Source organism: Polyodon spathula, chromosome 20 (assembly GCF_017654505.1).
Source record: "Polyodon spathula isolate WHYD16114869_AA chromosome 20, ASM1765450v1, whole genome shotgun sequence".
Lineage (NCBI taxonomy): Eukaryota > Metazoa > Chordata > Actinopteri > Acipenseriformes > Polyodontidae > Polyodon > Polyodon spathula.
The window spans coordinates 18,834,134-18,851,229 of record NC_054553.1 but is presented as its reverse complement, the minus strand read 5'-3'; the positions used below and the strand labels follow the sequence as shown (position 1 = coordinate 18,851,229).

General features: G+C 43.5%; 1 protein-coding gene across 1 annotated transcript; it reads right to left on the bottom strand.

The window, feature by feature from the left end:
- Window positions 1–6,161: 6,161 nt before the first annotated feature.
- atp5pd (ATP synthase peripheral stalk subunit d) lies at window positions 6,162–17,096 on the bottom strand. The gene is made up of 6 exons (XM_041220950.1): window positions 17,001–17,096; window positions 13,640–13,770; window positions 12,355–12,451; window positions 12,121–12,192; window positions 9,093–9,155; window positions 6,162–6,368 (listed from the first exon to the last, which is right to left on the bottom strand). Exons 2-6 carry the CDS (start codon window positions 13,759–13,761, stop codon window positions 6,237–6,239), a joined length of 486 nt encoding a protein of 161 aa, XP_041076884.1. The 5' UTR covers window positions 13,762–13,770; window positions 17,001–17,096; the 3' UTR covers window positions 6,162–6,236.

Genomic DNA, 17,096 nt, shown 5'->3' with positions numbered 1-17,096 from the left:
CATGACAATGCTGGCCATTTCGATGAGGAGAAGACTTTCTACTTGCCTAATTTAGCTGCTGCCGTACGAGAGTGGTGTGTGGCTTGTATGTTATGCACCTTGAGGAAAGCTCCAACCCGTCAAACTAAGGTATCCTTAATATCCATTTCCACCAACACACCTTTTAGAATTTGTTGCAGTATACTGTCTGTCCTTAGAACAGTGTGCTGATGGCCATCAGAATATTTTGTTTATGACTGACCATTTTATCAAGTTTATCTGGGCAGCTCCAACATATGATCAGACTGCTACTACCACAGCTTATGTATTATGGGAGCAAATAATTTAAACTTTTGGTTATCCAGCTAGGCTCCATTCTGATCAAGGGGCCAATTTTGAAAGTACTTTTATTAAAGAGCTGTGTGAGTTACATGGGGCAGAGAAAAGTCATACCACTCTCTACCACCCAGCTGGAAATGGACAATGTTGAAGGTAAATAGGACTTTAATGAACTTGCTTGGAACCCTGGAGACAATGGAAAGAGTATCTGCCTGAAATGATTCATGTATACAATAAGTGTTCATAGCTACACAGGCTACCTACCTTTTTTCCTGATGTTTGGACGTCATGCACACCTCCCTGTCAAACTCATGTTGCGATGCCCTCAGGAAAGAGTGACGACTACCACCGAATGGGACCAGAAACATCACGAGCGACTTAAATATGCCTATCAATGTACAGAGGAGTGCAGTGGACAAACAGGGCAACACCAAAAAAGGTATTATGATCAGGGTGCTAGGACCCATCTCTTACTTCTTGGAGAAGGGGTTTTAGTGAAAAATTTAGGATGGAAGAAGAGAAAACTTAGCTAAACCCAGATATCCCAGTGCATGTTCTGCAGCCAGAGCAGGAACTGGGTAGAGAAAGAGTCCTACGTAGGAATTTGTTGTGTATTGATCCGATTAGAGACAGCACAGTACTGCCCTTAGATAGGGTAGCATATCTGCCTTGGATGGGTTTCTTGTCTCCCATAGGTGTGCCAAGGCCTCCTGTCGAAGTACCAGTTGTCTTATTTTTGGCAATTAGCATACGTTTGCCTCCCGTCCCCTTATTAAATACCTGCTGTCTTTAGTAATCTTGTAGCCAGGTGTTGCTTATCAGGACACTCCCTTCGCTTCAGATGAAAGGACTCTAAACTTGATATGGAGAAGAGCAAAAAAAGTAAAACCACAAGCGAATATGGTATTCAAACTACAGCAATGGCAAGAGAGAATTTGAGAGTGCGAGAAAGGGAAGTTGGATTGTTAATGTATTTTTCTTTAACTGTTTTTACTGGAGTCCAGTGCAATTGTGAATGCAGTTGACATTGAAATTGAAAGACAGTTCTTTTGCTTTGTTTTGGGGCTCATTCAGTCACATTTCAGGACTGCTATGCTGCTTTAGAGGTTTAACTTTTTTTATATTTTTATAAATGTTTAATGGGATGTTTTGTAAGTAACTGAGGATTCCTCAGTTTTTGTTTTTGTTTGTTGTGGATTTTCACCTTGTAGGTTTTTGGTTTTTTTGCATAGTCTAAATGGTCTTAATTTTATTTTTTGCACTTTTTTACTTTAATGCTATTGTGGTTTGATTATTATTGCACACTACTTGTAAAACTCCCATTCTTCAGCCATGCTTTGCTCACTGCTTAACTGTGATAGTAGTGCCCCCTGTAGGATTTTTTTGTAAACATTTTAGTTGAATTGCCTTCCACTGTTCTTCTCACACTGACAGGCCTTAGTATTCTATTTTAGATGACTAACTGCTGTAGAAAATAAAGAATTTTGTAACCCTGTGTCGTCTGTCCTCTGTGTGCAATATACCACTACTGTCTGGGATTTCCAAAGAATCTTGGGTATTTAGTCAAATTTAGTTCTCCAACCCCATTATAAATTGGATTGACATAGATGGCTACATTTTACCCCCATTTTGTAATTAGCATATGTCGGGCTTATGTGTTCATGTGTGATTACCTCACCTACTAGCCCTGCTGCTGCCTTCCCCCCATGCACGCTACAATATATACAAAATCTACATGTTCAATTTATTTTTATTCCCATGTTCAAAATGAAACCGCATATAAACATTCTTTAATAAGAACAAGATGTTTTGAATTGGTTGTTTCAGAATACCTTTTTTTTTTTTTTGTAAAAGTCAAATCGCACTGGCAGGCACCATGTCCAAGAAGCAGGGCATCAGAAAAAGACTACAAAAGACAAACCCCTCGTTTTTAGCTACAGTTTGCAGGAAAAAAAAAAAGGATGTTAGGCTGCAGTCTGAAGTATTTTGCTTAGCAATGTTTAGTTTTAGAGAAAGTATTTATTTTCAACAAACTTGGGTACAGTACATTGTATGAAAGTCTCAAGAAATAAAATGTAAGTATTTTGTACTTTAGGGGGTGAGGATTTAACAAACCAACCTAGAAACAACTGTTTGGCTCCACCTGCTGGACATAATGGATACAACAACACATATACGTAGTAATGTACTGAAAACACATTTGGTATACTTGGTGTATTAATATCTAAGATGTCCACACAAATAAAACAATTAAGATATAGCTGGGGAATGTCACTCACTGTACAAACTAAATATGCAGCATTATCCGCCTAATTTCTTTAGATTACAGAGACTGTCTACCATATTAAAATATGCAATTCAAGAACAGCAGTAATAAAATTAAAGCAACAGCTACAGTAGAAATTTAAAATTGCTTCAGAAATTGTTTTTTATCAACTTGTTTATCAATGGGTCTAATTTTCACATGGGGCACTGGAGTCTGGTAGCTGTGAAAGTTTAGGAACAGCACATGGAATGCAACGGGAATCTTGTCTAAAGCCAGGTCACACCTGAGCAATCAGTGCAGCCAAATTGTTTCTATGTGGACATTTCTGGAAGCAGTAGCACAACTGGTTGCTTACAGTAAAGAGACAAGCTCGACTTTAAAGCGATATGCTGAGCAATTTGTAGTGACGTTTTTATCACATGCATGGTTGCAAAATGACTGGTTGTTACAATCTTCTTACTTGTTGTTTTCCTGTGGTACAGGGACGGCGAATTTAAGAATGTCAACTATATGCCCCGTGTTTCTGACGACACCTCAACCAAGGTCTTGTCCAGCATATACGTGACTTCACTTCTGCTTTTAATATCGATTTTTAAAATAACGTTCGGTTACTTGACTGTAGGCCACCCTGGAGGTTGACACAGGATCAACACGTGTACGGCTCAGCACCGACAGGAAGTGGTGGAGAGCAAGGGAGACCGCTTGAAACTCCAGCATGGGTCTCTAGCCAACCCACCCACCGGCAGGACCTTAACCAGGGCCGCGATGGTGGAGTCTACCAGGGGGAACCCGGTTAGGTAAAACTTTTCCACGCCTTCTAGAGAGGCAAGCTGTGCTGCCTGCTTTAGCACACTAGGACCTGAGGCCAGAGAATCCCATGAAGAGTATACATCCTCCATGCAATCTGGGAAGGCCGGGAACTTGTCAGGGCGAAGCGCCATCACCTGTGTCCGGAAAATGGACTGGCATGGTTCTGTTGCTGGCATCCAGGGGTCCTGCAGGAAGGCTGCAGAGCGTGCCATAAGCGTCGAACCCGAGCTACACAACTGGGGGCACTAGCTTCCGAGGCCATGGCCGCCGGTGCCTGTTTGCCCAAGAACTCCACGGCCTGGGCCATCTGGGCTTTGAGGTCCATAATGTCCGTTGACTGCCTGGAACGCTTCACCCTTCTAGCCTGCGGAGACGGGGAGTGACTGCAGGAGACCTGCGTATCTGGGTTGCCCAGCAAGGGGTCCTGGGACAGGTCACGGAGGAGGGACTCTGGGGCTCCAAGAGCCACAGACGATCCGGCCATAGAGGACGCAGAGCTCGCCCTTGTGGCCCTGTCCAACCAAGCTTCTTTCACCTGGGGATGAAAAGCCCCACAGATGCTGCAGGCCACGTCCCTCTCGAGGGCCAAGGTGGTATGTTGGACGCTCAAGCACTGCGCACAGAAGGTATGTTTGTCCTCTTGCAGGATATTCGCATTGCAGGCCGTGCAGGGATGGAACCCCGACTTGCCTGACAATGGCCTGGTGATGTGCATGGGCCGTGCACCTAACGCCGCTTGCACTGCGCTCAAGCACTGATTAAAGTACAAACGCCTTACGCTCACCCACTAGCGCTGTAGCAGAGGGTACCAAACACTGTATGCCCATGCACTAATGTAGCAGTAGTACCAAGCACTGTCTACACCGAGTAACGTGCACTAGTGCTCTAGCAGTAGGTACCAAGCGCTGCGTGCATCATGTGCCATATGCACTGAGCACTTGTGCACCGACATACCCAAGTACCAAGGGCTATCCGTGGTTGGGGGGGGGGGGGGGGGGGGGGGGGGGGGGGGGGGGCGCTACGCAAGCCGCGCGGTCACACATCTGGTCAGCACATAGCATAGGGCAGAAGCTGCGTTTGGCAAGTTAAAGCAGACAGCAAAACCATAGTATAGGGGAAAGCACACTGCGTTTACAAGGCCCGACTCAGCGAGGTGGGCGGGCCAACCAACGCAACTGGCAGGGTCTACTCGACAGTGGGGATGCGGCAAGAACTAGCCCCATGGAGGAGCGCAGCTGGAAGACTAACTTGACAGCGGGGCTATGGCAAAGCCTAGCACCATGGAGGAACTGTGCACTCTCAGGAAGAATAGACAATCTCTCACAGATGACTGCACAGGCAGTTGCTCACACACCGCAGACAGATAACAAAACGAGGCCTACCACGCAAGCGAGGAAGCCGTTGAAGGCAGAAAGGTAGAAAGGCAAAAGGCTTGGATTTTTCAAAGTCGTTGATTCCAGGAAAGTGGCGAGCCAGCTTTCAGCACAAATGCAAGGCAAATACAATCTACTCGATTCGAGAAGCTCTTTTCTACCAACACGCTCAGCTCAACAGAGGTCTTACCTTACCGTCTTGAGAAGGAAAAAGAGAAATGGCTTTCTCAGGATGACAGTTTTATCCCCTCGGTGGGTGGGGCTGAGTGCATCATCCCAGGAAGGGCCCTATTGGCAACTCTGGTACAGAGAGAGAGCTTAGCGATACCTACCCAATGGGCAGGCATATGCCATACATAACGTCACTGGTGGTCATCTTCAAACTAAAAGGGAACTACAGATGAGACGATTAAACCTAGTATTAAGTCACGGGTGTCACAGACACAAATACTGCTCGAAATGTAAAAAAAATAAATAAAACAGCCTTCATGGTTGCACTAGTAATGTTGAACTAACTCGGTTGCCTTACTTTGCAATATAGTCGTTCAGTTTAAATCAATTGACAGCGTTAAAAAATGTAAACATTTATGCAGCACAATTTTGTCAACCTGCAGCTACATTTTTCAGTGCCTGTTGAGTCATTGCCCCAAATCAAGCAAAGTATCTCAGCATAGCTGAGAAAAAGTGTTTAAGGCCATTCCACTGTTCGAAATCAACTGCGTGCATTGTGTGAATACCAAGCTTATTACGAAATCGTTAGTGAAACGAAATGTTACGTTTACCAGTCCTGGAAAAACATGGAAACGAGATTCCCAACTCTTGCGGTCAGGTGCTTGACAGTAGGGATAATGTTATTTTTTTAAAGGCATGTAAAACCTAGTTTTTGTTTGCTGTGTTGTAGAAAACCCACCAGATGTTATGTAACACATTTGTTTTGCTTATAGTTGTATATGCTGCAAAGTTTACTGGTTTACAGGATTAACACTTGAACCTGAAGTCGTGAAAATCAGAAAAAATATTTCGATTTGTTTTTGTTTTTTCTGACTTTTTTAGGTAGATTAATTTTATTTGTATGTAGGTATGTTGTATTTATTTAAGTTGAATTTCATCCTTGTCACATCACACCATTTCCCCCTTTGTGATATGCAGTACAAATCTCTGTGACATAGTCCGAGCCTTAACTAGAACAGCCACGACAGACAAAGAAAGAACTGACCGACAATACTAGCAGAGATGGTGTAATCTGCCAGAAAAAAGACAAAAAACACACACTTGTTGCGCAACTAATTGCTCAGGTGTGGACCTGGCTTAAGAATCAAATCAATTTTAAACCTGGACAGGGTATGGGGAGGGTTAGAGCTGCATGGCTCAGTAAACACACACAGGGATATGAGCAATGTACATGAACTTTATTTAAAACAGTTACATGTGGAGAAGGGAAGGAGAGTCGTGCTACTGCAGAGGCGGGCTCACAGCTCTGCAATGGGTTTGTGGGGCCAGTATGGGTACTTCTCCTTGTCCAGCTTGGTTTCGGGGAAGGTGTTGTTCAGGTCTTCAATGGTCATCTGGTCAAATGGAATCATGTTTCTGAACATCTCCAGCTGTGGGCCAAAAGGGGTCAAACAATCAGAACTCAATATGGAAATGCTCCAAAACACAAAACAGGCATCGGCCCTGATAAACTGCTCAATAACACAGGGATGGGACTAAGACTCCCTCTGCATAGCAGTTTGATCCATTCCTAGTTTTTACCATGAGTTTAATAAGACACACCTGAGCGTGTTACCTATATATTGTGGCTAATCAAGCTCATAGTTGAACTGGGAATGGATGTGAAATTGCTATGCAGCAGGAGTCTTATTTCCATCCCTGAGAACAGATTGTTTCAACAGTAAGATGATTTTTGGTAGGCTTATACACAGCTCCAAATAATAAAAGGGATATAATCCCCACACCTTTCTAAAAACAATAATGATTTCAATACAGGAACTGTGGATGTATGATGAGTAACCCTAACACTCCCCTCCTTCTCATACGACAACCCTCCCATCCTCATACCCTAACCTTCCCCTCCTTCTCATACCCTAACACTCCCGTCCTTCTCACACCCTAACCCTAACCCTCCCCTCCTTCTCATACGACAACCCTAACCCTCCCCTCCTTCTCATACCCTAACCCTCCCCTCCTTCTCATACGACAACCCTAACCCTCCCCTCCTTCTCATACCCTAACACTCCCCTCCTTCTCATACGACAACCCTCCCATCCTCATACCCTAACCCTCCCCTAATTCTCATACCCTAACCCTCCCCTCCTTCTCACACCCTAACCCTCCCCTCCTTCTCACACCCTAACCCTCCCCTCCTTCTCATACGACAACCCTAACCCTCCCCTCCTTCTCATACCCTAACACTCCCCTCCTTCTCATACGACAACCCTCCCATCCTCATATCCTAACGCTCCCCTAATTCTCATACCCTAACCCTCCCCTCCTTCTCACACCCTAACCCTCCCCTCCTTCTCATACGACAACCCTAACCCTCCCCTCCTTCTCATACCCTAACACTCCCCTCCTTCTCATACGACAACCCTCCCATCCTCATACCCTAACGCTCCCCTAATTCTCACACCCTAACACTCCCCTCCTTCTCACACCCTAACACTCCCCTCCTTCTCATGACAACCCTAACCCTCCCCTCCTTCTGACACCCTAACCCTCCCCTCCTTCTCACACCCTAACCCTCCCCTCCTTCTCACACCCTAACCCTCCCCTCCTTCTCACACCATAACCCTCCCCTCCTTCTAACCATAACCCTCCCCTCCTTCTCATACGACAACCCTAACCCTCCCCTCCTTCTCATATGACAACCCTCCCCTCCTTCTCACACCCTAACACTCCCCTCCTTCTCACACCCTAACCCTCCCCTCCTTCTCATGACAACCCTAACCCTCCCCTCCTTCTCACACCCTAACCCTCCCCTCCTTCTCACGACAACCCTAACCCTCCCCTCCTTCTCACACCCTAACCCTCCCCTCCTTCTCACACTGACACTAACCCTCCCCTCCTCCTCATACCCTAACCCTCCCCTCCTTCTCACACCCTAACACTCCCCTCCTTCTCACACCCTAACCCTCCCCTCCTTCTCACACCCTAACCCTCCCCTCCTTCTCACACCCTAACCCTAACCCTCCCCTCCTTCTCACACCCTAACACTAACCCTCCCCTCCTTCTCATACCCTAACCCTCCCCTCCTCCTCACACCCTAACCCTCCCCTCCTCCTCACACCCTAACACTAACCCTCCCCTCCTTCTCACACCCTAACACTAACCCTCCTTCTCATACGACTAACCCTCCCATCCCTCATACCCTAACCCTCCCCTCCTTCTCATACCCTAACCCTCCCCTCCTTCTCACACCCTAACCCTCCCCTCCTTCTCACACCCTAACCCTCCCCTCCTTCTCATGACAACCCTAACCCTCCCCTCCTTCTCACACCCTAACCCTCCCCTCCTTCTCACACCCCTAACCCTCCCCTCCTTCTCACACCCTAACCCTCCCCTCCTTCTCACACCCCAACCCTCCCCTCCTTCTCACACCATAACCCTCCCCTCCTTCTCACACCATAACCCTCCCCTCCTTCTCACACCATAACCCTCCCCTCCTTCTCACACCCTAACCCTCCCCTCCTTCTCATACGACAACCCTAACCCTCCCCTCCTTCTCATACGACAACCCTAACCCTCCCCTCCTTCTCACACCCCAACCCTCCCCTCCTTCTCACACCCTAACCCTCCCCTCCTTCTCATGACAATCCTAACCCTCCCCTTCTTCTCACACCATAACCCTCCCCTCCTTCTCATATGACAACCCTAACCCTCCCCTCCTTCTCACACCCTAACACTAACCCTCCCCTCCTTCTCATACCCTAACCCTCCCCTCCTTCTCATACCCTAACCCTCCCCTCCTTCTCATACCCTAACCCTAACCCTCCCCTCCTTCTCACGCTAACCCTCCCCTCCTTCTCACACCCTAACGCTAACCCTCCCCTCCCTCACACCCTAACCCTCCCCTCACACCCTAACCCTAACCCTCCCCTCCTTCTCACACCCTAACACTAACCCTCCCCTCATTCTCACACCCTAACACTAACCCTCCCCTCATTCTCACACCCTAACACTAACCCTCCCCTCATTCTCAAACCCTAACCCTCCCCTCCTCCTCACACCCTAACCCTCCCCTCCTCCTCACACCCTAACACTAACCCTCCCCTCCTTCTCATACCCTAACCCTCCCCTCCTTCTCATACCCTAATCCTAACACTCACCTCCTTCTCATACTGAGCGATGCGCTCCTTGGAGGCCTGTATGTAGGCAACGGCAAGCTTATTCTGCAAAACAAAGAAAATGACATGAGCTCCACTTCAATTACCAACATCACAAGCACAAACCATCTTGCAAACACAAACATGGGAATAAATTAAACAGTTGTTTGAATAACTGCCCCAGCACTAGATTACTGCTGTAAGATTCAACACCACCCTTTGGCATGCATGTGTAATCAGGGCCCTCCTCAGTGGCAGAGGAAGTCGATTTAGTCGGGGCATCTGCACAGGTGCCCACGCACTCAGAGGGCCCTAGAGGGGTAAAACAAATAATATCCTTCACATTTATATTTACAGATGTTACTTTCATATTCATATAATTGTAGCTACTTATTCTTCCTCGTTTCATCAGGTACTGCTATTCTCAATTATGTTTTTAAAAAATGGCTTTAGTAATTAGCTTCCAAATGTTTTCTTCTCTCGTAACGGTCTTTGCATGGAGGCTGGTATGAGGTGTTGTTTTTTGTTTCGTTGGCATCCATTTGTGCTTTAGCCTAGTGGGCTCTCAATATTGCAAAACAGTTTCCTACTGTCTTTATGGGAAGTTCTGGGGTACTGTTCAGCAGTCTTTTGCAGTTATATTCTGTGTGTACGATTCATCCTGTAGTTTGGCAGAAGTTGTTAAAGTGCTGCTGGGTACCAAATAAGCGAAAACAAATTAACATGCATCTTTCTGATTGGGGGGGGGCGATCCTGTGCAAGAATTTTTGCGGAATCCTGGACGGACTGGTGATTAAACTTGTTAGCGTGCGATTTAAAAGACTGTAGCACTGGAAGTAAAGATGCATGCAAAATGCAAAATACTTAACGTCTGAAGTGGCATGTTGTTTTATGTTTATAAAAAAGTATTATACAAAGGTCAGGGCCCACAATAAGGTCCTGCACCGGGTCCCATTTTTCTCTTCCTCCATCACTGGTCCTCCCGAGACACACGGCAAGGTAAGCAGAGTGCTCCACTTGCGGAGCGTGTGTTAAATCACAATTGCCGGTTTTACATATGCCTTTAACCGAGTGCGAGGCAAGGTTTCAAAATGCTTTGAACTAGCCTAGCATTACTGGTCTCGGTTGAAGATATTTTGCTTCTTTGCATTACACTTCAATCAGGAATTCTTTAATGACTTCCAGGGGCCGGTTTTTCAAAACACTCTGGATGACATTGAGCCAAGTCAAAAAAAATAATAAAAGCCAACTAAATGTATTTTAGGCACTGGTTCACACTTCTGATGAGCTGCACATGTAATAACCAAGGGAGCTCTTTGCTTTCCCCCAACAGAGAACAAGACTAAGGACCAGTCATGTCAAGGACTAAGTGTCAACATGGCTTTCGAGGCAGCTGGTCAACTGCTCTTTCAGGCTTCGTAATCTAGCATAGATTCAATTCCACTACCTAGGTGGGAGTAGCTGGTTTACATGTATCACCTATCAGCAGTATTTTCACAGTGTCTGTTATTTGTATCACAAACTGCTTCTTTCATAGAAACTTCTTGTAGCTGCTCCATCGTGCAGCCCCCAGCATGCCTGAATTCACAGGGGTCATCAAGTAGCAGGAGGTTCAATGGATAACTTTCACTGGACAACACCAGACACGAAATGACTAGAAGAATCAACTTTTAATCAGATATTAGGACAATACCGCAAAAGGTCTCTACACCACTCAAGCCTTAAGTTAATCAAACTAAACATGGCAGTCATACTAATTTAGGTATCAATGTCATGGTCACAAACATTTAGTGTAAAGCTTTTACAGAACATGGAGAATAAGGAGTTAAAGCCTCGTATCCCAGACACGACTGTAGAATCAGCTTTGCAAAATGACGGCCAGAAAAAAGGTTAATTTCTCTTGTATGATGCCTGGTACACCCTGTCCTACAGAATAACAGAACACTGTACTACGAAGGAACTACCTGGAAACAGTCACATAACCCCAATATATCTTAGGTCACAGGTCAAAATGTAGTAAGTTGAACACTGAAAATATTAAGTCAGCATCTGATATGCTTTATGGTATTTTTTTATTTTATTTAGTAGTTGACAATTAATTTTATCCTGTTTTTCTCCTAATTTGGAATATCCACTTGCACTTAGGCTCAGCTCACCGACACCACCCCTGTGCGGACAAGGGAGCAATGAAGATGAACACATGCTGTCCTCCGAACCGTGTGCCGTCAGCCGACCTCTTCTTTTCGCTTTGCAGGCCCGCCATGCAGCCAGCCCAGAGCTACAGCCTCAGACAACAACGCAGCTCTGGGCAGCTTACAGGCAAGCTTGCAGGCGCCCGGCCAGTCTTCAGGGGTCGCTGGTGCACGGCGAGCCAACGACACCCTGGCCGACCCAAACCTCCACCCCCCAGCTGGTGCTTGGCCAATTGTGCGCTGGCCCATGGGGGCCAACGTCCACAGTCGGCAGTGGAATAGCCTCAACTCAAACCGGCAACGTCCAGGCTATAGGGAGCATCCTGTACTCGCGCAGAGCTTTATGGTATTTCCGCAGTTGAAACAGCAGATTTACTAAAACAAATCATGATGAAAAGCAGCATTGCTGTAATGAACCGCAAGTCTGTAATACAGGGTACAGCGCGTTTGTTATGGTTAAATAATACAGTACAATAAAGCTGTACCTGGGATTTACAACACTGATTTACCAGCCGATTCTTTTTGGTCTTCACTTACTTTACACTTCAGGTGCTGCACTGTAAAATGTGTGTTATATCTATATGATGCCTGATAGTTCAAATAGAAAGGAATAATGTTGTTACATTAGTAACTATGTAGTAAATGACATCACAAGCAGAGTCATAGATGTACTTAGAAATCAGCAAATGTAGTTATTAAAGCCTACAAGTACCTCCACTATGTTTTTAAACATTTGACAAAGAATGTTAAACAAACTGAAATGCTGGGAAGTTGGCTTTTTTGAGCAAACACTTGAATAAAAGCATGTTACTGTATGTAAAGCCAGCCCCTGCACTTACCGCTTCTTGTTCCTGGGCATTGATCTTGCTTGTCTCTGTGTCTGCAGCCTCAGGAATCTTCAGAGCAGTAAACTAGAGGAGAGACAAAGATTTTTTTTTTTTAATATTTTTTTTTTTTTTTTTTTTTTTTTTGGACACAGACACACGAGAGAAATTATTGCTCTGGATGTGTAACTCTATACTTTGAGGGCTAGTACGAAATTCAAACCCTGGCAACATGCTCATTTCTGCTACCTTCTTTTCAAATTCATCCACCATGCCTGCCTTGGCCACAGCTGTCTTGTAGTAACTCCAGTCAATGACTGGGGGTTTCTCAGGGAGGGAGGAGAGCCTGCAAAAGACAAAAACAGCTCTTCATAGTACTGACTACAGGGACCCTGTGATGTTGCACTTTTAGCAGATATCCAATCAGTGTTTTATTGGGGTACAAAACTGTTGTTCCCATTTCACAATGCAAGGAACACCATCACTGCACTAATGCAGAGTGGGTGTAAAGTCACTTCTGAAGCAAGTGCTTCAAATGAGATTTCAAACTGTCCCCTTTTTTATGATGTTCATAAACATTCTAGTGCTTCTTATTGTAAAGTAGTAATGTTTAAAGTAGGCTAGATCAGCCCCTGAACACACACACAGTGTAATAACCAAAAGTACCTACAAAACTAAGACAAGTAAATTAGAAGCTACTACCCGTGTATTATATTTAGGGCTTCTGTTTTTTGATGTTAATTAAATTTCTGTGTATTTCGAGCTATTTAAGTTTTATGTAGGTGTCGTCGTCTTATTTTTTTTTTTTTTTTTTTTTTTTTTTTTTTAAGGCTTTTGCTTTTTATATACTGTATGAGATTCTTGTTTTCGGTCAGTTTTTGTCAGTTTACATATATCCTTAATGGGAATATGGAAACACACAGCATTTGCCAGGACCATGAACAGGAGGTCACCTTGACATTGTGGAAGACCCACTCGTCTCTAATGTTGGGTAGGAAGTTAGGAGATTTCTTACTCCTTGGAACTGCTACACAAACCCATTAAGCAGGCTGCGTGGTCCAGTGGTTAAAGAAAAGGGCTTGTAACCAGGAGGTTCAAATCCTGGCTCAGCCACCAACTCATTGTGTGACCCTGAGCAAGTCCCCTAACCTCCTTGTGCTCCATCTCAGGTGAGATATTGTTGTAAATGACTCTGCAGCTGATGATTAGTTCACACACCCTAGTCTCCTTTGGATAAAGGTGTCTGCTAAATAAACAAATAATTATGCAATTCAAGTTCACTGGTGTTACCTGGGCTAATTTTCCATTCCCAGTGAAGCAAGTGAAGAAACAGCCGTTTGGGTTTGTGTATATTGCTGTTCTCCAGAGACACCACAAATCCAAGCAGCAAGTTAGTGCAGGGGTTGCAGCAGTGAGCCAGGTTGAATAATTGGGCATTGCAAATTAGGAGAAAAATCAGGGTCAATTAATTGGGGTTTCCTCACACAATGTACTCCCCAGCAATAAATCACTGGGCTTGTTTAGACTGACTGACCTGGCTGCAACTGCGTCACTGCGGGTTTTCAGTGCGTTGAACATCATCTTCTGGTTTGGCGGCACTCTCTCAGCGAATGCCATCCAGTCGATGGCTTTCAACGCAACTCTACGACCAGACATCTTCACAGCCTAGAGCAGAGGAGGAGAAGGAGCAGGGTGTCAAACATTCAGAACAAGAGCAGCTTGCTAAACTATTGAAATATATTAACTATAGGAGTACAATCAACGTTTGAAGCCAAAGAAACCCCAGTTACTTAGAACTCGTATCCATCCACTTTAAAGTGGCCTCAAAGCAAGGATGCAATGTACTCACAACAGTGTGTGCTAATGACTTTATATATGTAAAAAAACGCAGAGTAATCAGGACGTATAGGCGACCACACAGGGCACAAACAAGTTGAACAAAAACATTTCCTTAGCAAGTTTCATCACATTATTAGTAGGAATGTGCTTTTGGTAAATTTGTATGAACATTTAAATGTTATGCAGGTGTCAACATTTAAACCATATCTACACACACTATTACATTCTGATGTATATCAACAACCCTGGTTAGTGTTGACCATGCAAAGAACCCCTAATAAAGCAAATAATATTTTAACACTGGAAAGACTGAACTACAGTAAAATGTAAAACGCGTACACAGCAAAGTATATATTGAAATTCGTGCTGTCACTCGATTCAAATTTTTAAACTAAACCTTTTTTTCTTACATTATATTCAAAGAACAAAACAAAACCAACAATAAAAAAAAAAAAAACACACACACAGCTTACATGTATTACAGAATCTATCAAATGCACAGATTCCAATACATTGTTATATTAACTATACTGTTCAGGGATCGGTGCCACAAACAGGAATTTTAATTTAATGTATTTTTAATATCTCTTCTGTTGACAGATTACATAGATAAAGGGCATTTAAAAAAAAAAAAAAAAAAGATTTGCATAAATGTGTACTGGTAAATTTAAGCCTATACATAATTCACACTATACGTTCTCTGAATTAATGATTATTATTATTATTATTATTATTATTATTATTATTATTATTATTATTATTTTTATTTTATTTTTTTTAAATCTTGTTATATGAATTCACATTTCGATTTTTTTTTACTGTGGCATCATTGGAGTTGGAAACGCAACGGGCTGCTGTATAATGATGAATTACTAAAATTAACACAATAACAAATATGCGTTTTGGTGAAATTTGTCACATGACCGCTTATACATCTAGCATGTTATTCAACGTTTAACCACTTCTTTAGAGTTTATATGTTTAAAATGTCCATCCCCAATTATTAGGTTCTACGGCTGTGCTCGAAGGTTCGTTCGCTAGCCAGGAATTCAAAGGCAGTTTTAACCCTTTGAAGGTTCGTCAGGCTCATTCATGCACTGTATATTATTTTCTCTTAACCGAAACCATTTGACAATGTGTGTACTGTATAAAATCACACTTTACATGTCACCTGCATGCAAAATGTAATCTTTTAAATTTGTATAATGCATATTACAGAACTGTTGTATTAAAACCAACTACCAAATAGTTGCGTAGCAACTCTATATTGTGCCACTGCCATGCACTGGAGAAGGGTATATTATGCCACTGAATACCTAGTGTACATACACGCGTTACGGTAAAATATGTATGAAACACATGCAAACACAAATAATTAATTTTGAAAACTAAGCACCACCTCGTGTTATCCAGCGGCACTGCTTGAATTTCTTCATTTCGACAGCAAAGCGCTGTACAGAGTAAGATGTATTGAAAGAAATGTCTCAAACCTTCTGCTGTTTGGGATTTTATTTTTGTTAAATGCCCGGCTGACAAAATAAAATGTTGAATGCAAACTGTGCAAGCGTCTGACTGTTGATGTATCATGGAGGCACAATCTATCTCTGGGATCACTTCACAAGCATAACTTCATATTACTATTATTATTATTAATAATAATAACAATACTTTTATTAGTAATAGTATTATTACAGTAGTAAAATGTGACTGAAATAAACTAGTCGCTATAGTGACATCACCAGTAAATTATACAGGATTAGTAGCACTAAAGGTTCGAACCTTCGTTCGTTAACTTGTTCCTAACCTTCGAAGGTCAAAACCTACCCTTGGTTACAGCCCTAGGGGGTTCGCTGGATACAGAACTGAAGCGTGATAAGGGCACTCATAAATGACAGACATACATTCTCCTTAACCTTCCCCTGCCAGGGATATGCATCCTTAGCTGCTGATAATAACGGAGAACGCTGTGGTTGCACACATCTTTGTTTCTTAATGGGAGAATATGAATGGACAAGGTGGGTTTATTTTGTGGATGATGAATAACATCTGTGTGTTCTAAAAGGAGACTGAAGAAACAATCTAGGACCAAACCCTGCACTACGTGCGAATTAGCACAATTCAAAAGCACTGTTAAACTACCAGGAACATATTTTAAAAAATGAACACTGTCTCAAGACTTATTAAAAAAAAAAAACACACACACACACACACACACACCAGTAGCCTATATTAAAAGTCCAGTGGATTGGAAGTTACCTGATTAAACACTGTAGCGAAAAGTGACATTGGAACATTAAACAGACAAAAAAATACTTTTTTAAATGGGTGTTATGCAATCACAGCATGCAAACTATTGATCGACGACTTGTTTGTAATCCGTGCAGCAGAAAGAGTAAATTAAAAGAACATGAAACATCATTACTGAAATGTAAAGCTGTCAAGCTGGAGACTCGAGGAGATACCCCGACAGTCCTGTACTAGGCAATGAAAGGAACAGTTCTGTCCACAGATACGCATTTGTGGCAGGCCCATCATGTTTTGCTGTACTTTGTTGCAAAACGCTGACTTCTTACAATGTCATGCACGCTGCAAGCCAGGGTACAACTCGGTCAGCACAGGACCCGTCTAAATTAAACTACACACTTCACACGAATTACTACACAAGCACCCAACGGCACAATACTGTAGTCTTGGCCAGGGCACCGGAAAAATGAATAGCGACTGCGGGAATAAGAGCAACACGAACGCAAATATAAAACCAGACGATAAGCAGGAAACTCGTAAGAAAACAATAATTTTAAAATAATTCAACAATTCTCCAATGCCTTCCGTTAACCAGTCTTATCCAAAGCCATTCTCTCACTGCCCTCCCTGTCATTCCCCGCCGACAAGGTCAGGAGTGCGATTGCATTTAAATCTCACATTATTTATGAATTACTTCAAACACAGCGACTCCTTAGACGTGTAATCCCCTGGATGCGTAATTATGATCACTTTTTGTGAACACAATGTCTAAAAATCCAGTGAAAAACCACAGATTAAACTAACTCACTCACCTTCTCCTTTTTACACTGCCGCTGAAAATATGGCCGACCGGAGACGGAAACTCAGACAGATACGAGTGGGTTTAAATTATTCATGAGGGGGCGTGT

What these genes read in the sequence shown, in the direction of transcription:
- atp5pd (XM_041220950.1), bottom strand. Translation starts at nt 13,761, where the DNA reads ATGTCTGGTCGTAGAGTTGCGTTGAAAGCCATCGACTGGATGGCATTC. An exon ending in TGGATGAATTTGAAAAGAAG is followed by an intron (nt 12,193 to 12,354) that starts GTAGCAGAAATG and finishes TCTCTCCTCTAG; the next exon opens with TTTACTGCTCTGAAGATTCC. An exon ending in ATGCCCAGGAACAAGAAGCG is followed by an intron (nt 9,156 to 12,120) that starts GTAAGTGCAGGG and finishes TTTGTTTTGCAG; the next exon opens with AATAAGCTTGCCGTTGCCTA.